Here is a 22,618-nt window from a genome sequence, read left to right as displayed (position 1 = left end):
ATTGCGAATGCATTAATGATGTTTGTTAAACCAAGGCTGGTTGTTTTTAGAAGGTCAGCTGTGAGCCACAAAACAGGCAAGGCTGACCCCACTATACGCCACAATATAGAAGGCTACACCCCACCACACGAACACCCAGCGCAGGCTTTATGAGTTCTACTTCTACAATTGCATCACAGGATTTTAGTTATCTCGAAATCTTGAAATCATGGCCAAAGAGATTTGCGAAGATAATTGCTATGTGGCATTAACTCACGAGTATCTCGATGCTAAAGTTATGATGGACAAAGTCCGAAGCCCAAAGGCCGGAGCCATCGTTCTTTTCGCAGGTAACATGTCAACGAGATAGATACTGATCTCGGAGTTTCGTACTGAATCATTCGTAGGTACCACCAGAGACAACTTTGGAGGGAAGCCAGTAAAAGAACTTCAATACACATCATACGAGCCACGGGCTTTACAAACTATGCTCAGTATCTGTAAAGCAATTGTTCAAAAACACTCATTGACATCCATTGCCATGATTCATCGATTGGGAGTTGTGCCTATCGGAGAGGAAAGCATTTTGATTACAGTGTCTTCACCTCATCGCCAAGCAGCTTGGAGAGCAGGTGAAGAAGCCCTGGAGGAGTGTAAAGAAAGGGTGGAGGTATGGAAGAAAGAAGAATTTGGTGGTGAGGAGGGTGGTATTTGGAGAGCAAATCGTGATGGTGCTGTTGGCGAGCGGATGGATGAAGAGAAAGAAAAGAAGAAGCCGGAAATGGGACCTCATGGTCCGATATTGCGGCCTAACCGACCTGGGGAGCGTGGACATGGACCAGTGGTAAGAAACCACCAGCTTGGTTCTTGAGAAGGATTAGTCATAGTCACAAGCTCACTATATTGATATGATCTTCGCGAAGCTGCGTGTGCGTTTTATGATACTCTCGTTCTATGATGATGGTAGTCTAGTAGGAGAATCTTGTATGGTATTATCAAAGGTGCTACTATCCACAGTCCAGAGGGTGTATAGCTGACTGTCTTCTGAAGCATTGAGAAGGGAAGGGCCTGGCGTCGAAGCAACTTCTGGCCGTCATTCAAGATCAAGCTATTTAGTCATCTTTTCGAAGATTCCGCTCCCACAAAGGATCTCCGCTCTATTACAACCAGCTTGAACACTTCATTGAACTTCCTTCATGCTGATCCTTCGCTCTTAACTCCTCGACTGTAACACACACGTCGCTAGATCCATAACCAAACACGTATCACCCATTAATGATATCAAAAACTCCTTCATGCTCCATATTTGCAACGAACAAGAGGCCGATAGACCAGCTAACGACACGGAAAAGAATAGTGAGCATCGACCCATTCATCTTTAAACAGTCTCCTTACAACATGTCCGCCTCAAGAAGACTGCGACCTAACGTTGTTGAATGTTTAATGCTTCTCGTCGTAACAGTTTCGGTCGAAGGAGACGTTAAGAATGCTGGAATGACGCGGGCCGACGCGACAGATGCAAACATTACAGCGATAATAATGGTGATGCGCATTTTGGCAGTTGTGTTCGATGTGGATTATCTGTTTCAGGAAGTTGATTTATGAGCCGAGAGAAATATTGGCACAAGCTTGGTATAATGACTGGTTGTGTGGCATAGAATTGGAATTCGAAAGGTCGAAGAGCTTTTATTGGAGTGAAATTTTGTTGTAATGGAAAAGCAGATCGTATGAGATCGCTCAGAAGAATTAAGTTTCCACTCATGGTACCTTTATATGAAAAACAGAGCTGGAGGCACAACAGTCAAGGCCAAAGCTTGGTACAGGGTGACAAGGAATATTGAGGAGCTTGTAGCAGAAGTGAAAACAAGCTCGATCTCCGCAACTGGTCAAATTTGGACGAATCAATTGCAACAAATGCCTAGTAAAACAAAAAGAATTACGTGGACTTGGTTGGAGAAAGGAACATAGCTGAGACGCGAAATGTTTTGTCATGCGGGGCAAAGAACTACTTTACGGACTTCTGTCAAACCACAATTCGTGCACTTTGTTGGGATGGCATCAATGAAAGCTTCTTGGTTTAAAGACGACGTAGAAGATTGATAGAACTCTGATGGTATACTAAAGTGACCTAGAATTTGTCTGGATACCCTGAAGAAATTAATAGCAGGTATATCCACCGTCAACGACCTACGAGAATTAGTGAGAGGCACGTGTGAATACATAATCCACATAATGTTGAACTCACAAGATCACAACCATTCAGATAGCTCGATGCATCACTCGCCATATAGACGAGCGTTCCCTGTAACTCACTTGGATGACTGAGACGCCCCATTGGTATATCTTTTACCCAATTTTCTTCAATGTGTTTTCCTTCCTTTTCCAAAAGATCAATTATGAGGTCTGTTTTCACGTATCCGGGACATAGATTGTTGACTCTAATCCCATAGGGGCCCCACTGAATTCAGATAAGTCTTATTCCGGGAGCAGAATATCAGGTTTCTTACCTCTGTGGCCAAACTCTTACCAAGCATCGAGACGGCTCCTTTGCTCTTCATCGTGTTAGCAATAGACTTTGCGATGATCTTTTTGAAAAAAATCGGTAGCAGGGCGGGCTAGTTGTGAACGAAATGTATACCTACAGCATTGTATGCCGCTTGCTTTTGTGGTCTGACACAAACCATGCTGCTCATCGACGATATTAGAATCAAGCTTCCCTTGGACTTTTTCTCAATCCAGTATTTCCCTGCCTCCCTAGCGAACAAGAAACTTCCATTAAGATTTATGTCCACCATTCTCTTCCATTTATCAAAAGGGTATTTCTCTCCCTCATAATTCTCAACAATACCGGCAGCTGTAACAACTACATCGACATGTCCAAAATCTTCGATGATCTCTGTCCATGTTTTTTGTACTGCTTCTTCCGATGCCACATCACATCCATAAGCACGGAGGTCGGGTTTGTAGAAGGGATTCGTGGTTTCAATACTCGATTTGATGCGATCGATCGATTCCTCGCCAATAGAGCGAGTAAGGTCAACACAGGCCCCGCGGGCACCACTGAGCGCAAAAGCAGTAAGACATTCTTTCCCAATTCCTCTTCCAGCGCCAGTGACAACACAAGTCTTTCCTTCGAGCGAAAACGAGGGAAGGGTCATGAGAGCTCTACGTGGAACTGTGGCTGGCTTGGCAGCTCGGAGGAAGTTTCGAGTCAAAAATCCTTTGAAAAACATAATTGAGGAGGATGGCTTGTTATGCTGAGCAGGATAAGCTGAGGGTTCTCGTTATGAAGTATCTAAGCTGAACTTATTAGTTGCTATGTATTAGTAGACAGAGTATCGGTGTGAGAGCAATCAATTGATCTTGAAGTGGCATCGTAAGCCACGAGTGCCTCTGTGTGCCATGAACTCGTTCGTATGTGATTAAATACAGTTGTTGGTGAGGGGAAGCAATCTTAGCTGTACCACGTTGTCTCTCATTCAAGAAGAGGTATTGGGTAAGAAAGTTGACGCGGAGAACAGGGAAGGTTTACCGAATTGGTTTATCTTGGTGGTCCGCCAAGCTGAATAGTGCATTTTTACATAATTTATTCAACAATGCATAACTATCTTATACCAAAAATGTAGGTTGATGATGAGATTCAGTACTAATTCGTAGCTATCAGAACGTCGACCGAGTCACACGTTTTATACAGACATCAGTCCTTATAATCCACTTCTCACCATCCGTAACTTCTCTTCCCTCATGCAACATACAATCATTTCCATGCTTATGCAACAAAACCATTCCGGTTTCGAGGCTTATGACAACAGGTTTATCAATAGGAGACTTCTTGTTAGGAAGTTCCTCAGGGTAGAAGACTGTTTCTCCTCCTAGACAACCTGTTGCTGGAGATGTGAGGTACAATAGTAGTGTCCAGGTTGTCTTTGCTTGGGTAGACGCAGGTTTTGTTGGAAGTGTGATAAGATTTGATTCATCATCTGAGAAAGTAAATGAGAATGAGAAGTTCTCGTAACTTGTGGGAAAAAAGGATGACTTACAATGGCAATCGAAGAACTGCCCCTTAGAATATCTATATATCCGGATGGCGGGATTCAAACCTACAACATCTCCTCCCCTGTACGATGCAATCGTCAGCATCATCTTAACGAGTGCATGTCACTAGACATAATGAAGCGGCGGAGCACTCACCATAACTCTCTTCGCTCTTCTTCGCTCATCTCATCGCCCTCTTCTTCATATTCCCTCTCAATTTCACCACATAAAAGCTCCTTCAGTCCTGTCTCTCTCCAGAGCCGTTCGGCAAAGTTCCAATCATCAACTCGAAATCTATCATTGACTCTCAATGCATCACCCTTTTTAGGCTTTCCAGGCGTCGTAGTTAAAGGCAATCCCTTCAAGAATGAGACATAATTCTTACACAAAGCAGATGTCCAAAAGTTTTGTATTGTAATAATTTGACCAGGAACGATAGTTTCGAGCGATAAATTCGAAGGTGGCATGAGAGGTTTGAAGGGGGGCCAATTTGGAGACAGAGATTCGGGTGTAGCTGTACTTTGTTTCAGCTTCTTGGGAGGCATGATTGATCAAATCTTTTGACCTCGATCCAGCTAAAACCACACTTGTATCAATGTCATAAAAAGGCCAATTTTTGAGAATTTTGAATCGTTGTACTGGACTTGTACTTGGGTATTGGTTTGTGTTTACTCGAAATCCTTGTACTGTTGTCTTAGCTTCGTAGAGGTGGAGAGGGGCATTCGAATACGGCGACCGGAATGTTCACCCACGACTCATCCGACAAGACAAAACCACTGTTCTTCCACATACACTGTGCCGCCATCAATTTCATCATCGTCAAACGTATATTGCAAAGTTGCATTTGTATGCATTCATATTTTCCAGAGCTCCAGACGTATGAGAGTTTAACAATTTCATGATGATGCTAAGAAATCGTCCTGAGAATGCTAAGCAACAGTGAAGTCTGGGTATCAACAAATCTCATCACATTCACATTCCACGGTAGGTTTGACTTGTAGTAACGCCAAAAATCAAATACCACTCGTTTTCGCGTTTTGCGCGTTTTCATGTATCTCGAGTTTCTTGCTGCATGTAAATCGTTGACGATTTATTCTTCCTCGCTTTTTCTCCCTTTGCAGACCTGGATAGTCTTTTTCTCCTTCTTGATTTGAACTTCTTCAACAATCATGTTGACTCTATTGTCACTTACTTCGGTGCTGTGCATTTTACCTACCGGGGTTGTAGGAGGAAACGGGAAGTCGGCTCTCACTCATCTCACATCTAGTAGGTCGACAGATGATGGTGGTAAAGAGAACTACAAACATGTTAGTGTCGCACAAACCTACCAAGAAGGCTCTACTGGGCGGACAACCTCGATCAACTATACGCTACCTTGGCCTGCTACTGAGTCTATTCGACCCAATCCTACTTCCCAAGGGATGAATGTCACTTCAGTGATTCCTGTTTTCGAGACCTGTAACTTGCCAGGTGCAAGGACTACATCATGTTCGCCTTCTTTTCAGACTATTATCACTACTAAATGCTCAACTGTTTTAACAGGATACTTTACTAAGCATACTGTCTCTGAGTGTGATGAGATCGTCACCTTCTCTACACAGTACGGCTATTCGTTAGCTACCATAACACCTCCTGCGGGCATTGTCTCAGCTCTTCGCAAGCGCGAGAAAATTCCGTCGTGGACAAATAACTACGTTCATAATGTTACAACATATTATGCCGCTCCATGGCGGTCAATTTCAGCAGATGATCCATCAGACATATACGTCCAAATATGCGGACTATCATCCGATGGCGTTCGGTTGTGTACAACTGTCACTGAAGTCTGGGTCACTCATACGGAATATCTACCGATTTATTATACTAAGGCCATCTCAGTTCCTACTGTAGTATCTTCAGTATGTGTAACTTTACACATAATCGCAGGCAACGCTGACGTTTTAGACCGCCGTGTTGGCATTTGCTCCCAACATATATATAGATATCTCGCCCGGAACCCTCATACTTTCAACAAAGATAGTATCTACAAGCCTATCGGGGATTAACGTAACCTCAACTTCTAGAATCGAAAACTCAAGCTTGGCATTATCAGGCTCTCTATCTAGTACTCAAGGATCGACGACAACAATTTATATCACTGGTCCGGGTAGTACCACGACGATAAATTTGGTCATGGCATTGTCTCCAGCTTCAATTCAAGAGCCGTGAGTGTAAATCAAATAATCATCCGTCCATGTCACTGACAAATCATTGGGGCTATGGCAACTCGCACAACCACAATCACGAGTACGACTAGGATAACGAGAACCACTACTTTCACGCCTGTAAGTCTAGTCATGTAACAAATCTTAAGGCATTTACCAACAATCAATGAAAGTATCGTACCGTTTCCCGATTCATTTAACCTAGCGGGTTTCGACCTTCAGTTTAGTTTGAGAGTCTTATATTTGAACAGAAGGAAATGCATTCTTTTGTGCACGAAATCATACCTGGAGACGTCTAGACAATAGACATGCTGGCGTTTGATTATATGCGGGAATAGAATAGACAGATGTGCGCTACAAATATATAGATAGCTCTATCTTTAAGTAACGCTCATATATGCTCCCTTCCTGTGGCCGTTTTTGCGTCTTTCAATCTAGTTCAAATTATCATCCATTCTCATCTCACAATCTTCGCCTTTCCGTAGGTACTTGCATACCAAAAATATTGGCTTTGCTTTCGGTTTGGGTAGCTTGTGGAGTACCTCGATGGATATTAACAGTAATCAAACTCCTCTTTCGTTTTATGCAAATCTCCAAGTAGATACAATAACAACAAAAAATCGTGTATAAAAATCGTTGACAGAAGTCAGCTAAAACTCTTTTGATTATCTCAACCAGTCAAATTACCGCGCTCTTCAAGTATAAATCCCGAGCTCGAGGACCTAGAAATTATCAAAACTCCCCGACCCAGATACCACTAACGTGTGAAAGAAAAATTGTCGGCCGGAGTAACTGTCCTGCATCTTGTTTTTTACTTTCATACCAGGGGCTAGCCCCTCAACATTCACTTGATCATTAATAACTACCACTAGAGAACCCTTTTGTAAATACAATATATAGACTTGCTAAAGCCATAGGCTGTAGCCGGCCTACATACTCTTAGGCTGATACAGGACGTCAATGAATCATTCAATTAATCAATCATTTGCCCCCTGATTGGCCCCAGTCATCGATAAGCCCCATCGCCCTATACCCCCGTGGCATCTTCTTTATGCGTTCGCGCGATATCGATCTCTATATCGCTTGCTATATCCAGATGGCTCGTCGTACTTTTCGCTATCATGTAACGTTATAAGATTCTTACTTTTTATCAAACACGAGAAGAATTTTCCGATTTTCTCATAAAGACCATGCTGCCCCTCCTACTACCTGCTTTATATCGTACACAACCCCCCACTTCACAAATTCTCCCACCGGTGCCCGCTAATAGCGACCAAGCGGTTAAACAGCTCATCCCTTTCTGGAAGCGCAGTAAACTTCCATGTCTTATCATTCAACCCATTAATCTCCACACTCCCCAATAGATCTTTGTCAGTTCCCCAATCAGCTGCCACCTCTGCAGCCTTGGTTGAGAATGCCGCTACTCGCTTCAGTTGCTTGATCTCTGCAAAAAGTATCTCAACAACTAAAGACGATCTGTTGCCCTGCTCTTTGTGGCTAAATAGTATAGAGTTACCCGTGATGTAGAGCCAGCCCTTCTTGCCGTCATATCGAGCCTTATACTCGCTAGGGCCGGCGTAAATCAGATTCTTCTTCTTTGGAAGAATGCCTAGTTGTCCTTTGGCTTTTTCGTTACCAACCTTAGCCCTGACATGGTCCACGGCTAATTTCGTCTCTACAGATGCTTTAGTATTGGCCTTCAGGGCACGGATAAACTTAGCCAGCTTTTTATGCTTCTGGCCCTCGCCCTGCTCTTCTTCCTGCGGATGAGATTTCTCCATATCTCCAGAAGGATGAATGGCGTGCTGAATTTCGGCATCCGTGGCATCAAGCGGGATATTATCCTGATCAATGGTTTGCTTCTGATTGCAATCATTGGGTTGAGAGGTTCGCACTGGAGGGAGGGGCGTATGGTTGGCCTCCCCAATTCTCAGAAGTGTGAGTGTTAGCTGGTTATTTGTGGGAACGCCACGGAGAATGTTACTACACAGTTTTAGTTTCGCTTTCTAGCCATGAACGAACAGTGACCTACTTCTTGGGCTCTAAAAGCTCTTTCCAATTAGAATAATTTTGGTTTAACCACTGAAGACTTGGCGTCAAGATTGGATCGCCAAAAATACCAAAGCCAATGAAGAAACCAATTCCTTTGTACACCATATAGTAGCTGAAAAATAGTGACATCAGAAACGCAGGTATTAAAACAGCGTCAATCCGAAGAAAAGCCATCTTTGGGAATGGTGGGGTGGATGAGATCGCGCTTGAACGGTTAGCCAAAAGTCACAAAGCAAAATCATGATATCACCTACTTCGCGAAGCGCTCCCAATTGTCGACAATCTCGCCTATAATGTGAGGTACTGTCTGGATGATTGGCTCGATTTGTTTTGGGCTAACTTTGGCCCAAAGCATTTCTTCCATGGGTTTTTGAGTCAGGTATTCGTCGTTTCCAGTATCTCCAGGGGCAAATCCAGCCGATTGAACAGCTTTCGCAGCATTTCTGATAGGTTTTGGGACCTTGCTCTCTAGTGGATCTCCCTCATTCTGTTTCTTCTCGTGCATTCCGATTGCTTTTTCAACCATGTGATGTATGTTACTTACAAAATTGGCAGCTTCTTCTTCGGCAGCTTCACCCTCTTGCTTTTCTGGTGCGCCGGTGAGAGTATTGCTTGTTCCCAGCTGACCAGCTTGAGGTTTTTGGATTCCGCCAGTTCCCATATTTACCAGAGCTAGGGGAGCTGGAGGAAAAAGAATGTTGCGAGCCTGTTTTGACGATACTAGCGCAATCAGACTGCCAAGCACTAAGGGCAGTAACAGATCAAGAGCCCATGCTGTAAAATATGCCTTGTATCTTGTAAGCAGCTACCCATAAAGACACCGGGATAAAACATACAGCACAGAAAACGCTTGTTCGACGAGTTTCTTTCCATGACCGCACTCTAGCAACATGCTTCCCAAGACTAGCGAATCCAAGTATCATTGATAAGTACATTCGCTCGAGATGCAAAGTAGCCTTATCTGCAGCGTGTTCGTCCGACCAGGCATCGTTTAGGTCAAGTCCACGAGAAACTTCGAGATTGACTGCACGGACGTCAAATACATCCTGATCGAATTAGAATGTTATCCATATGCTAGTGATCTTCTTACCTTGTTGAAACGCCTTATCAATGAAAACAGTCTTCCGTTTGGTAAACCTCCGAGCAATGGGTCCGGAACCTCAGTGGGAGGTCGGTGCCATCCGATATCCCTAATATTATCAACGGGACTACCATCGTGCTGTTGCACAGCACCTCGAATACCATAGTCTTTGCGTGCTATCTCATGACTGTCAGCTGAAAAGTTCTCCCACACTTGCTCAGTAATATCTTGGACGGTTAGGTTCGTCATCGTTTTCAATTTTGTGTTCACGGCTGCTTTAGCAGAAAAGAATTGTGCCTGCATGGCATCTGGGTCTATCAAGGTTGCTGTCTCTTTTGCGCTAGCTAATATCACATCTATTCTGTCTTTGAGTGTATGGCCAGAAGCATTGGTATTGTCGTGTGTAGGCGCACCTGCAATTGGCACAGGAGTAGCCTTAGTATGTACATTCCCCGATGATGCTAGATCCTCATTTAGCATAGCATGATTCTTGGAATACTGCTGAGCTAGTGTCCTGTTGATATGAGTCTCGGGATGTTGCATAGGTATCTGATCAACGTCTACTTGTACTTTAGAATTTTGATTTATCACATCTTGCGCATAGCTAGTTTGGATCTGCACAGCATTTTGTGGTCGGAACAGAGTGTAGGTGCCGGCACTCAAGCCAGACTCAGGTACCTCATTAGTTGGAGGATGAGAGGGAGGGTTTTCGTCAGAAATTGGGATCCTTTGGCCAGGTTGAGGTTGCTCCTGGAATACGTAGTCTTGGTTCGAGCTTGAGGGCGTCAGAATGTCATCCATATCTAACAGAGATCTGGGTCTGTGAGAGACGATGGTGAGTGTGATTGGAAACTATAAAAGCTTGCGGTGTTAAAAATAATAATAATGGTCAAAATTGAAGAAGTTGATATTCAAGAGATAAGAGGCTCGCGCCACCACTCAAGCACTCATGACCTCATGTTGCGTTCTGGGAATGCTTCTATCGCCGTACTGCCCTACCTGAAAGTTATATGCATGACCACAGCATGTAATTGTTCATTCAAAAAGGGATTCGTTCATGGCTACCTCCATTTCGCCTCCTTTTTAAAACTTGATTGAGCGAAGCTAAATGTGGGAATGTTGGAACAAAGGGGACGCGATTATTTGTGTTAAAAAGGGTTACACGTATGACGACTAGCCACGTTAAATCTCAAGTGAATACCTACGTGAAGTTTGCTTATCGTACTGAGAACATCGCAGGGCTTTTGAACAGGAAATTTTCTCATAGTATCGTCGGAGCTGCCCAGGTCTTTCAAGAACTGTGAATCAAAGAGTGTTCCGTAAATGAATCGCATGTATGACGAGCTCTTCGTCTCCGGTTCGCATTGTCATCCATGAACAATATCATCATCTTCTTGATTATCGCACCTACGGCCATGGTATAACATCTGCATCTCCCTGAGGCTGCACGTGAGAATATTGCCACCAAAACTACATTTCAGCAGGGGGGAGCTTTTAACCCGCTCTGATGTGCCACACAGAAGCTTGGCTGGCGTTACTCCAATTCCCAAGCCCTCCAATCTGAGCGCGTGGAACTAATGGTCCGAGGGTCTGGAACCAGGTTCTCGTGGCGGTGCAGCTCACTATGTTCGAAAGGGGTTGTCATAATTCATGAGACAAAGGCGGTGAGAAGGAATATCGTTGCTTTAATTGCACACAACTTAATACACTAAAGATCGATTTCTACTTGAGCTAACAACGTATTTATTAGTATTTAGCAATGTATATATAAGAAGAAAAGAATTCTATTCAGTATACAATCTTAAAGAAATTTATGGTAGGCCTCGGTAATATGCGGTTTTACCTTCTTTTCTTCCTAACACTTAACTTGTTTTCTCACAAATGGAATCAATTGTCTAGGTGAGTCAAATAGGTCTCGATAATATAAGAGCAGAAGATAGTTATTTCTTGACATAATTTAGAAGCGGTAGCAAAAACATCCTTGCTGTTGCGCGAATTATGAAAACCTCTTTTCGTAGAATCATAAACTGTCGTGGTACCTGACATCACAAAGCCAATTTCTGGTTTACTTGAACATTGGGTGTTTGTTGCTCAGGAGTCGTCATTCTTGTGACATGCTCGGCACTTCAGTATAGTCAAGAAGCAAGTCTAGTAATTCCAGCTTCTCTAAAGTTCCATTACACAATTACCATTGAACTTTTGACTATCAAACTCGAAAGGATACACTTCGTCAAATACAATTCAATCTCTTTCCTGGTCAGAGGCCAAGGAATACCGAGCGTCTGAGTGAGTCGAGTGGCATTCAAATTTTCAAGAATAGACGTATGATACTCTTCCCCGAAGTAATTGTTCAGCCTGTAACAGCCCGTTTCCTATACAGTATCTACTAGGATGTTTCAGCCACTGGGGTAGCAGGATGCTTCTCAAAATCACACTGGAGTTGTTTTGTTGGGCTTGATAGTTGTAGCGTCAAGATCAATGGTCCGATGGAGAGATGGATTTCACGACTTACCAAGACCCAGGTGAGGTCATCTTTTTACCAATATCAGGGCAAACTATATGCCAGCATATCTAAACACAGCAACTTGTAAATACACGTATTTTCATGATTTCTACATCATTTAGTTAAGAATCTTGCTGCGTCATTGCAATCTCATCGCAGCTCTTATTCTATATAGAGGTGCAAGTGCTCTTCTTCTTAGCTATCTCTATCTGTACTCTTATATTCAAGTTAAATTTCAAGTCAACATCAAAAGTTCTTCAAAATGGCAGGCTTCTTATCCAGGTTCCACAACTCTAAATTCTACCCCCTCCTTCAACGAATCCTCCGCACCCTGCAATTTCTATCGGCCCTCGCGTCTCTTATCGTTTTCTCTATCCGCATACAAAAAATTCTTAAACTCTATCGCAGCATTTCCCACACAGAGGGAGCCATCGAAGGTATCCTCGCTGCAGCCATTGCTTACACTCTTACAATTATGGCCTTGAAACTATGTATGCGAAACGGCGGACCGAACTTCCTTCGTTGGGTCTTAGTTGTACTCGACATAGCTTTTGTGGGAGCTTTTATTGCTGTCGCCGTGTTGACGAGCCCGAACGGTGGGAAGGCTGGACCTTGCTATGGCCAGAGGAAAAAGATTGCAGCGCAGAATAATTTTGCCACCGACCCAGGATGTCAATTGCCTCTTGGAACTTTCATCACAGCTATTGTTAGCACGTAAGTCACATCTGGTACGGTCTTTGGTCAACAAAAGTTAATGGCATCCATAGTATTCTTCATGCTTTGACTGCCGTGTTCCAGGATACTCGTGAGCGTCACAGAGAGCACAAGGCTGTTAAGGAGGAATATCATAATAGGTATGATCAGAAACTCATCTTGTAACTGATACTATCGTAATAATAATTCAAAATAGAGACAGCATCAGTGGCAGAGCCCCGATCAATTCCACGAACTATAACCAAGATCGCTCTGCTGTTTAAGAACTTGTTTGTTACATCTCGGCTTGATAGCTTGTCATCACATGAAAACGATCATTAGGATTTTGGATTCATATCGTTGAACTCCAACATAGGGAATCGAGTTCTGTTGATACAATGGCTGGATTAGTTATAGTAGAACATTTGGGAAAGAGATCATCTGACCAGGCTATCCCACTGGGTTCCAACTGTCCATAGTGGTGAGATGTAGTGGGAGCAATAGGACAGCAGTAAAAAAAGGTCTAATCAGCAGAATATGTTTCCTCAGTAGGTAGAGCCTCGTACTCAACTCAAATAGTAAACTTTATTACTAAGTTATTATCGCTTAGCTTCCGTTTGGATCACCTGCATGCAAGTCTATCAACATACATCCAAACGTCCTAGTATCGCCTTCACCGTGATATTAGCCAGGTGAGACATAAATGCTGGCATAAACTTGGTTGATAAGTGTAAAATAGTTCCATCTATTAAAGTAGTAGTCGTTCTCAATCATTATTATCTATGGAAAACTAATACTTATATAAGGAATCGCTAGCGCCTCGCGAGCCAATACAATGCCCTCTTTTTGATTACATTATTGATACTGCGACAGTAATATCTAGGTTCAAATGGAACTTATTGTTTCTGCGAGGCGGTTGGCGTGTTCTCTAGAGAGATCTCTAAATACTGTAAGATGATTTACCTACTGATCCCATCACGTTTGATAAACGTGTTCAACCCCAATTTCGCGTCCATTATCAACGCATACCCAGCAATGACTAAGATGAATCGCTCAGGTTCTTCAAATTTATCGGATTCCCAAAGCCGCATTGGACTTCCGCAGATTGTAAACCCAGGGACGAATCGCCACTCCAGTTGACTTCGAAACACCTCACGCGTATACCCTGCCAACTATACCAATGTTTTTGTAGAGCTATTCTTATCAGGATTCTGTTTTTATTCCCCAATGATGAGTAAATTTGACCAATCGTGCTCATCGTTAGGTAAAGTAATGTCTGTATGACTGAGGAAGATTTCAAGCTTCGTAGATATCCCTCCTGTTGTTTGCTCAGGATTTTCCTTTGAAGCATCGTTCGTAGGCACCTCTGAAATCGTAGTAGACGCGCCCAGTAAGCTTCTTGAGTATTCGCCGATAAACTTAGTTGTATATCTGTTTAGTCCCCGCCTGAGAAGTCGAGCTGGATCGAATCAGTGTATCGAAGATAGCGTTTTCGAAGGCAGTAAAGGTGTAATCTCATTTAGGCTTGTCTGCGCAACTAGGTCGAATACAACGTTCCATATCTCAACATCTGGTACATGGTTGATACCTTGTTTCACCAGATGTATAGCCAATGTTACACCACATCAGCTCAGATAAATCTACACCCAAGCTTATGATAATGTCATCGATTTGACATCACTCTAATATTATCATCTCCACTCTCTCAAAGGTATCACATCTTTAAATATTCAAGGTCAGCAACCATCATGTGACATTATATCATGACTATCACCAGCTTTTATTCACCTATTTTCGAGATCTGATCGAATGAGGGCTTCATGTGAACGGTCTGAAAAGTAAAGTGTCTCCAGAATTATATATTGGTAATAAGATGCAGAGGCGTTCAATAGTAAAAGATGTGTATGATGTATTAGATAAACATGATTATAAGTATCTGGAGACTCTCAAAAAGATCATTCTTGCAATCCAAAGTTACTGCTGTAAGTAGGCGTATTCACTTTGTCGGTCGTGAGATCGCCAATTAGAGATCTTATAACCGAATGCATAATCTTAATGGGTTTGTGGCTTAGCCATATCGTGCTTCCCATAACAACGAGCAAAGATAACTGACGGCTTGAATCTCTACAAGTTTTCGCAATAGAGTTCAATATCTACAAAGCTATCTTGGGCGTCTGCATCCTCTACCTCTCAGCAGTTCGAGCTCAACAAGCTGTAGATTTTGGTTCTATCTGGGTCGTGCCTGATGGCACCCAGTCAGATCTTTCACAAACATTCAGACAAGGTCTTACTCTCCAGATTACTTGGTTTGGGGCGCCAGTGGACTATCAATTTGATACTTTGACGAACTTGTGGGTCACAACGTGGGAGTATGAAAAGACTGCATACAGCCAGTTACTTGAAGGTATAATTATGCAAGACCTGCCATCTCACTACCAAGGCTCTCCATGATACTGATAGACCTTATTTTAATAGGAAATATCAACGCCAACGATAGCGGTACTCATGACTGGACAATTGATATTCCGACCAGTGTTTTAGGCAAGACCGCAAAATACGTTCTTCGATTTAAAGACCTTAATCCTGCATTTAACCCCGATTCTCGTGATGTGTCAAGTCCAGCATTTTTGGTCATCACCGGAGATCCTTCTTCATCCTCTAGAACTTCTACTTCATCATCCACAGCTTCTTCCTCGTCCTCTACAATTACTTCTTCTCCGACACTTTCCAGTTCTGCAGTTTCTTCGACTCAGGAATCTACTTCTTCCACTGGCGCTATTGGAAATCCAACAGCAGTTGACACGACATACAGGGATAAATACACTAGACTTAGCGGTGGATTAGCAGCAGGTATTGCTGTTGCATCTGTGGTTGTACTTTGCGCAGTCCTTGGATTGGCGTACTTCCTGTACAAACGAAGGAAAAGCAAGAGAGATCCTGCAACAGAACCGTTGACAGAGCATCCTACAGGGTCTTTGACGAAGCCTCCAACGTATCATGAAGCACCAAATCAGGAATTAGCAGTGCCTTCTGAGAAAGCGGCTGAGCTTGGCGGTGAAGAAAGACCAGTGGAGTTAGAAGGTTAGTGCAGGTCGTGATAGTGGAGGGATGGAAAGTCTTTGGGGCCAGATAGAATAACATGTTCATTACAATACTGCTTTTAGCTATCGATAGGGAATCTAGGGCGGTTTGTCAAACCAATATCGTAGAGGGGCTGAGTTTCATTGTACGTTGGACCATTGCATCAACAAGTTCATGGTGTCGATTCTACCCAAAAGATTGTAAATCCCATTACTCTCATCTCATGACTAGCCTCCAAGATGAAAGAGCTTTCCTCTGTGACTCATGGGTGCATAATATGGAGTGCCGTAACGGATTGAATAATCGATCACCCGCTATTGATTTCACTAAAATATCTCTGGATAATACGGCACGACCGTATATCTTTGGTTCTTAAACAACTCAATCTCTGAATTCAGTGCGGTCCATTATGTACAGCATCAAGAAAGTAATCACCCTTCTATAAGGTCCTTGAACACTTAAGTTGCAAATTCTCATCTCCTTTTACTCACAAGCTATAGATTAAAGCCGATGCAGACAACCATTCGAGTAATTCTATCAGGTGTTACCATCGAATTTCTGTGTTGACAAACTTTGAGTTTACATATAATCTCTCCCGAACATTCAACCGCCTGAATCAATCAGTACTCATACTTTTGTTTTCTGAATACACACCTCGGCAAAACTCAAAAATCGGCACTTTAAGATAAAGAAAGGCAAATCTGAAACAATGCCACGTGGAAGTAGAAAAGAGGGGGCCTTTGATGTCCTTCCTCAGAAAGGTGGGTGAAATGATATGTACTTCTCAAGGTCTATATTTACTAATCCTTCGATAGAACTTCAATTTGGTTGCGAACTCGGAAAATTTCCACTCGATATCATGTTTCACATCATGGGACATCTTGGTTGGGCAGGTTCAGTTTGCCTAGGCTTGACCTGTTCGCAAATGTACGAAATCTACAAACGTTTATACCCATTAAAGATACCATTGCGAGAATGGGTTGAAACAAGTTCTCCCCCCCTTTGTCGTGAGCCTTCAGAACCGGCTCGAGTCCAGCTATTTCAGTTACTAGAAGCCTGGCATGGGCATCAATATACATGTTGGAATCCGAACTCCCCATGGGGGCGCGACAAAGGTTCCAATGTCAATACCCAGGTAATACCAGCTCGATTCCTCCGTAAGTCTGTGTACGACATCACTCCGCTTAATAATACCCCAGAAGTTATTGCGAAGAATAATATGCTGAGATATAGCCTCTGGAGAAGTTACCAGGATTATTTCTGGTTTAGAAATTCAAGAATCAATCAGAAAAATATCGATGACTCCTTGATAGCTTGGCCTCCTGGTAGGCTCTCACGAGAGAACCATCCGAAATTTGCTTTCAGGATACATCCTCTACCTAACCCTTACAACGTGGGAGTCGAGAGGTGGGAGAAGGAGGCTACAAAGGTGATTCTGAGCACTATAGATGTGGCTCGTGATAGAAGACACTGGCGATGGTACTGGAAGAATTGTCTTCTATTCCGTCGAAACTATGCAAGGTTTCAAGAAGCTTGGGCTGAACGCCAGGCTGAGATAGGCTCGAGTGCATTTTCTGAATGGCTATTCATGATCGAATCCTAAGGCGAAAGGGTGAGGGGAAAGAGCTGATGAATGTCATGAAAGAGTCATAATGAGTCTCAAGGATGTTAAAACTATCTCTAGTTTAATATTACAATGCATGATATTCAACTACATGCAAAGCCTCTCCTTTACTTTGAATTGATGTTTCCAGGCCTATGCAAATCTATCTCACCGGCTAGTAATCTTACGATCGCTTAGAGCATTTTACAAAGCTAGAGCTTTTACGAATCGTTACAGTCTCGTTGCAAAGATATTCTTTTGAGACAAACGAATACCACAATCTAGGCCTCGCGCCCTAGCGATGGTACGTAGCTAGGAAAAATTGTAAGGTACGGTTGATTTTATGAAGTTCTTGATCAATACGGTACGTCTCTGAGGGTACGGTTTACTTCGAATTATGCACTAACTTCATCAGCAACGTCTACTACGGCACCATCTCAGAGAACATACCTTGTCTGATATCATATAAACTAACCTCCAGTCCCCCAGCAATCGTATCCCCTCTCAGACTCTCAATCTCACTCGGATTTCCAAATAATTTTCGGAAAGCAAGATCAACTAAGAAACTTCACCAATCTCGCTACTCAATTCCACCTCGAAAGGATTAACCTCAGAAATCTACCACAATGAGAAACGTCCCCACAAGTTGCTGGTTACAAGGTAAGCAACATAACAATTCCTCTTTACAATTTAACTTGAGCTGATTAATGAAGTGCCAACCCAAACTCATCGCCGTCTCGGAGATCTTCCACTTGAAATCATATACAATGTGATGGGGCTACTCGGTTGGGAGGGCTCAACCTGTCTTGGCTTAACTTGTCCTGAGCTTTACGCTGCATACAGAGCTCTATACCCATCAAAGGTGCCATTACGAAGCCTGGTCGATACAACTCTTCCTTTTCGATTGTACTCAGTCACTAAGATCGAAATGACTCAATTGTACCCACCAATAAAACTGTATAAGCTAGTTGGAAACTGGAGCGGGTTGAAAGATCGATATTTCTTTTGGGAGGACGATCTCTGTTGGAAAAAGGAGAACGCAGGGTATTCCACGAGTATGACAACGGCATTGGATGTCCCTTCGAGCGGTGTTCCAGATCATTTTCTTCTTGCCTCTGTGTATGCAAACAAGATCCAAAATATGAAGATATTGCAGGAAAGATATCAGGATTATGAATTGACACGCACTGATCGTACGAATCGCACCTTGATGGATTATGACGAGGATAGTTCAGTTTATTTGGGCTCAAAAGAGGCAACTTTACTCCTCCAAGCGAGTCGAATCCCCTCTCCCTTCAACTTGGGGGCCGAATGGGATAGCAAAGCTAAGAAAGTAATTGTGGAAAGCATTAATCTGGCCCCATGCGCACTCTTTTGGCAAGTTTACTGGAAATCCACAAATATCTGGCGACAAAATGCCTTGTACTTTGATAAGAAATGGAAATCTGCTGAGGCTGCGGAGAAAGCTTTGGACCACTTCCCAGAATGGATCGAAATGATCGGGTTTTGAAGAGAAGCGAGAAGAGTAAACAGGGGTATTGGGGGTAGTAGTGGGAAGCTGAAAGAGGGGTAGAAGGGTATCATTAAATCCCGTAAGGATTGTCCTCTATTATCAATAAACGATAAGCATTTTTAGACATCTATCCACGCATAAACCACGATGATGATCGATATTCTATAGCCCGTAAAGTGTCGTCATTGAATCTGGAAAGTCCTTTCAATCTTGTGCAAATTAAAATCATGGATGTGATCGACTATTTCTGGTGGTACTCAAAAATGCAGCAATTCTCTCCAAAAGGAGGCCATGGAATTGACATATGATGGTAAGTGATACTCGAGATTGGCCTTGATGGTAGCCCACTAACCGAATTGAAGTCTTTACATGTGCTATACTGAAAATTGCCATCATCAAAGTTATAGTGATGTCTGAGGTTAAAGATAATCCTACAGATTAGAGCAATGAAGGAAAGAATAATAGTAGCCCTAGATTCCAGACCACAAAAATCTTTCAATTATTCAACCTGCAATAACCATTAAGCAGTTCTTTCCCTTTATTCCCACAAATCGTTTAGACTAATTCCCTGCCTTAAATTTCCAGACGAGATAATCTCTGAAACCATGTCGCATCTTTTATCATGCTTCTCTGCAGCGTTCGGCCTTGCGCACAAATTTATGTTGAGTTCAACCCTCGATCTAGCCAAGCGCTGTCGATAACATCACCCAACGAGAAATTGAAATTACCGTTATCTATAAAGTCATGGGTCATCACATGTTTGTGTTAACTACTTAGACATACAGGTAACACGTCAAATCCCACATTCCAATAATCTTCGACACCCGAAAGGCTTGCACTATCTTGCTGTTCTCTGCGTTGTGAGAGACTCCGATCATTTGTCAAAAAAACTGTCGTATTTGCATCTGTTCAATATATAACTCTTGACTGCTCCCATAGCTGCTCGTTGCTCTGCTGCCCCATTCAAATTCAAGACCGCACAACTACTGAATGTTCCAGGACAAGATATCTATGCCTTTATAGGGAATACATGAATCAATGTCAATATCCACAGCCAAAGACTAGTTTGTATTCATACCGAATGAAGAGAAAAAAGGAGATCTCGGCAAAGCTGTGACCAATCGGGTGAGGTTGCTGCAAGTCTGCCATTATCAGACAAATCTTCCCCACCGCAAAAGCAAACGAAAATCCCCCCTCCACACCATCCTTTCTGTGGAGCGTAAAACAAGTCGACAGAGAGAAGTAGTAGGCAGGTATGCAGAGCAAAAAATGAAGCAAAAACTTTGGGGCGTTGCCCGGGATTGAACCGGGGACCTCTTACATGGAGAATCAATCGATGAAGACTGATATATCCCTAAGCAAGAATTATACCACTAAACCACAACACCACACAAGGCGCTCTATCCTTGATAAGTCCAAGGAAGAGATGGCGCAGAGGCATTTATCTAAATATATATATCCAACACATAATCCAACACCAGTAGATAATCGCTCTCAGTCCATTTGATAATACTCAAGCCTCACTCAAAACAAGACACAAGAGAAATTCTATTTAAGACGTTGATCTAACACTCTCGCAGATGGCATCTTGACAAACCGTTTGGGTGTGTGTTTTCAGAGGGAATGGTAGTGGTAGGTGCACCCTGCATTATTACTACAGCGACCACAAGCTTTATCTTAGTGCATGACCATCTCCGATAAAGAGTACTTGTTATGGAGAAAGCAACAACCGCATCAACTACATCATCGCAATTAACCCACGACAACAATGTCAGGTCCAGACGCGGAATCAGATCCCACTTATACTGTGTTTGTAAAACTACCATTTCCGCGTGGCGAATTTGTTGATCCTCCAGCGGTATGGATTATCCTCATGTAATAAAGATACTATACTAATAACCATCTTCTTCAGGTGGAATGGGATGCAGGAAAAGACAAGGCTCTTTGGAAGATATTGCTCAAAGCTCCAAAGAATAGCGATGTTGATTGTAAGTGCTTGGAATTGTTTATCAGAATCTCCTTGCTAATAGATTTAGGGACTGCATTGTAGGTTTCTTTTGCGCATTCTCCAACACATCCTAACATGCTCGCAGAGCTACGAAATTCGAAGTTACTCTTCCATTCCTTCTTCAGCAGGTAGCATGGCTTTACGAACGACAATTTTCACAAGTTCGTGAGCAGATGAGGAAAGCCACGGTATCTAAAGGCTCTTTGGCTCCGTCGCCAGTTCCAGACAGTACATCTGAACAAGCAGGCGGAGAAGAAATGAAGAGAACTGGATCTGGAGGTGGAGGTAACTCGCAAGCGGCATATGAAATCTATCAGCTTAGGAGCTCACAACTAGCAGGCCCACGAATTCAGTCCTCTCTTTCCAATAGAAAGAGTACTCCATTCTCGAAAAATGATGGAAGTGTGCCAAATACCCCTAATCGCGCAATGGGTATGATTCCTCATTTCAACTAGGTGATATATTTAATATCTAATATCAAGTAGCTCCGCCGTTCTCTCGCACATCATCTCGGGAAACAACTGTTCAATCTCGCACATTTGTAGCACCAACTTCGCGACCAACTCAAGCCACCACGAATCGACGATCTCTCTCACCAAAGCAGCGATCACGACCACCATCATTGGCAATTGACCATCCAACTAGAAATTCTCCACAACCGGCGCAACTCTCTTCTCCTGAGGATTCCTCCGATGACGATCCTTATCCATTCCAATCAACCCTGCTTAACAAACGCTTTCCTTCTATCAAGAAAACGAACAAAGATCCCTCATCAGATGATGAGCTCACTTTTCTTCCCACCCCGCAAGATCCATCCGCTACCCTTCGGGGAGACCCCCGCAATCCTTCTCGGCGAATTCCCGCTCACCCCAAGAAATTATTGCCAGTCGAATCGCAGACCTCTGATTCCTCCACGAGTTCTTCCGCCCCAATTGTGAACAAGAGACACGATGCTTTAAGCGGAGGAGGAAGACGACCGCTGACTGGCCCATTGAGTCCTCGTCGCACAACTGAGCTACAAAGTGAGAGAAGTGATGGGGGAACACCAAGTATGGGTAGTAGTTTTAGTGATCTGGATGGTCTGTCTTCCCCATTTACCAAGAGTTTCAAGCGATGAGGCTTATCCTATTCGTGTTTTCCGTTCATCTCTTTTGTAAATTTCATTGATACCCCGCACTGCTTTTAAAGTCGAATTTAGTATCCTTTTTGTTACGAAATTTCTCTAACTATTGACTTAATTCGGATGAGAGAAGAACTTTCAGCTGACTCCAATGAATTTTAGACGCGTCCGTAACGCAAAGCGCACTAGAAGAGGCACTCGCGAGCAACATGCAGGCAGGTGGCATGGCAAGTAGAATGAGCACTATCAGCCAAGCTCTGAGGAGTCGATATCTATAATCGCTGCAACTATGATACGAAATTATATCAGAAAACCTTTCTTTATATTGTCACATTTCAGGAGTTCGGATGGATTTCGGCACTGGGGATATTGGGTATGACGTAAATGGGACATGAAATTGGATAAGACTTATGGACAATGGATATAGGCTTTAGGTTGGAGAACCGGTTGATTAGTGGGTTGGATTTAGGTTATTTGTAATTGTAATCTCCAGTATTTAAACTTCGATCGCATGCTTCTTGCCCCTGCAACCTCGCTTCTCAGATTTGAACCATTGTTTTCTGCTCTTTCTGCTTCTGGTATATATGGCAACTCAAAAGTCCAGGAAAGGTACGTTGGTTCAATGGGTCATAAGATAAGGATAGAGCGACCGAAGCGACTACCTAGGTAGTTTACGATGGTCAAATTCAAAATTCTTGAGGATCCGAGAATGTCCTTTAGCTCGTTGAATATGAAGTCAACGATAT

General features: G+C 43.0%; 9 protein-coding genes across 9 annotated transcripts; 7 read left to right on the top strand and 2 right to left on the bottom strand.

The window, feature by feature from the left end:
- Positions 1-208: 208 nt before the first annotated feature.
- Positions 209-1,584, top strand: Bfra_007040 (putative molybdenum cofactor synthesis protein 2b protein; the record flags this gene model as incomplete). The annotated part of the gene is made up of 4 exons (XM_037337414.1): positions 209-329; positions 387-823; positions 867-906; positions 1,337-1,584. The coding sequence occupies 4 exons, from the start codon at positions 209-211 to the stop codon at positions 1,582-1,584; spliced, it is 846 nt and encodes a 281-aa protein (XP_037186794.1).
- A 552-nt stretch (positions 1,585-2,136) lies between these two features.
- On the bottom strand, positions 2,137-4,559 carry Bfra_007039 (putative sorbose reductase sou1 protein; the record flags this gene model as incomplete). The annotated part of the gene is made up of 7 exons (XM_037337413.1): positions 2,137-2,166; positions 2,225-2,437; positions 2,487-2,531; positions 2,622-3,236; positions 3,676-3,959; positions 4,020-4,096; positions 4,171-4,559. The coding sequence occupies 7 exons, from the start codon at positions 4,557-4,559 to the stop codon at positions 2,137-2,139; spliced, it is 1,653 nt and encodes a 550-aa protein (XP_037186793.1).
- A 624-nt stretch (positions 4,560-5,183) lies between these two features.
- On the top strand, positions 5,184-6,222 carry Bfra_007038 (uncharacterized protein; the record flags this gene model as incomplete). Its single annotated transcript, XM_037337412.1, has 2 exons — positions 5,184-5,912; positions 5,959-6,222. The coding sequence occupies 2 exons, from the start codon at positions 5,184-5,186 to the stop codon at positions 6,220-6,222; spliced, it is 993 nt and encodes a 330-aa protein (XP_037186792.1).
- A 1,234-nt stretch (positions 6,223-7,456) lies between these two features.
- Positions 7,457-10,152, bottom strand: Bfra_007037 (uncharacterized protein; the record flags this gene model as incomplete). The annotated part of the gene is made up of 5 exons (XM_037337411.1): positions 7,457-8,201; positions 8,251-8,475; positions 8,525-9,057; positions 9,107-9,316; positions 9,361-10,152. 5 exons carry the CDS (start codon positions 10,150-10,152, stop codon positions 7,457-7,459), a joined length of 2,505 nt encoding a protein of 834 aa, XP_037186791.1.
- Positions 10,153-12,116: 1,964 nt separating this feature from the next.
- On the top strand, positions 12,117-12,831 carry Bfra_007036 (uncharacterized protein; the record flags this gene model as incomplete). The annotated part of the gene is made up of 3 exons (XM_037337410.1): positions 12,117-12,568; positions 12,622-12,708; positions 12,765-12,831. 3 exons carry the CDS (start codon positions 12,117-12,119, stop codon positions 12,829-12,831), a joined length of 606 nt encoding a protein of 201 aa, XP_037186790.1.
- A 1,771-nt stretch (positions 12,832-14,602) lies between these two features.
- Bfra_007035cc (uncharacterized protein) lies at positions 14,603-15,633 on the top strand (the record flags this gene model as incomplete). Its single annotated transcript, XM_037337409.1, has 3 exons — positions 14,603-14,606; positions 14,679-14,951; positions 15,023-15,633. The coding sequence occupies 3 exons, from the start codon at positions 14,603-14,605 to the stop codon at positions 15,631-15,633; spliced, it is 888 nt and encodes a 295-aa protein (XP_037186789.1).
- A 704-nt stretch (positions 15,634-16,337) lies between these two features.
- On the top strand, positions 16,338-17,231 carry Bfra_007035cb (uncharacterized protein; the record flags this gene model as incomplete). The annotated part of the gene is made up of 2 exons (XM_037337408.1): positions 16,338-16,389; positions 16,444-17,231. 2 exons carry the CDS (start codon positions 16,338-16,340, stop codon positions 17,229-17,231), a joined length of 840 nt encoding a protein of 279 aa, XP_037186788.1.
- A 626-nt stretch (positions 17,232-17,857) lies between these two features.
- Bfra_007035ca (uncharacterized protein) lies at positions 17,858-18,741 on the top strand (the record flags this gene model as incomplete). The annotated part of the gene is made up of 2 exons (XM_037337407.1): positions 17,858-17,891; positions 17,945-18,741. 2 exons carry the CDS (start codon positions 17,858-17,860, stop codon positions 18,739-18,741), a joined length of 831 nt encoding a protein of 276 aa, XP_037186787.1.
- Positions 18,742-20,512: 1,771 nt separating this feature from the next.
- Positions 20,513-22,150, top strand: Bfra_007034 (putative multidomain presynaptic cytomatrix related protein; the record flags this gene model as incomplete). The annotated part of the gene is made up of 5 exons (XM_037337406.1): positions 20,513-20,602; positions 20,657-20,748; positions 20,838-21,184; positions 21,238-21,831; positions 22,035-22,150. 5 exons carry the CDS (start codon positions 20,513-20,515, stop codon positions 22,148-22,150), a joined length of 1,239 nt encoding a protein of 412 aa, XP_037186786.1.
- Between the last annotated feature and the right edge of the window lie 468 nt (positions 22,151-22,618).

Source organism: Botrytis fragariae, assembly GCF_013461495.1.
Source record: "Botrytis fragariae strain BVB16 chromosome Unknown tig00000795, whole genome shotgun sequence".
NCBI lineage: Eukaryota > Fungi > Ascomycota > Leotiomycetes > Helotiales > Sclerotiniaceae > Botrytis > Botrytis fragariae.
Note: the sequence above shows the minus strand (reverse complement) of the source record. Positions and strands in the feature narration are given on the sequence as shown.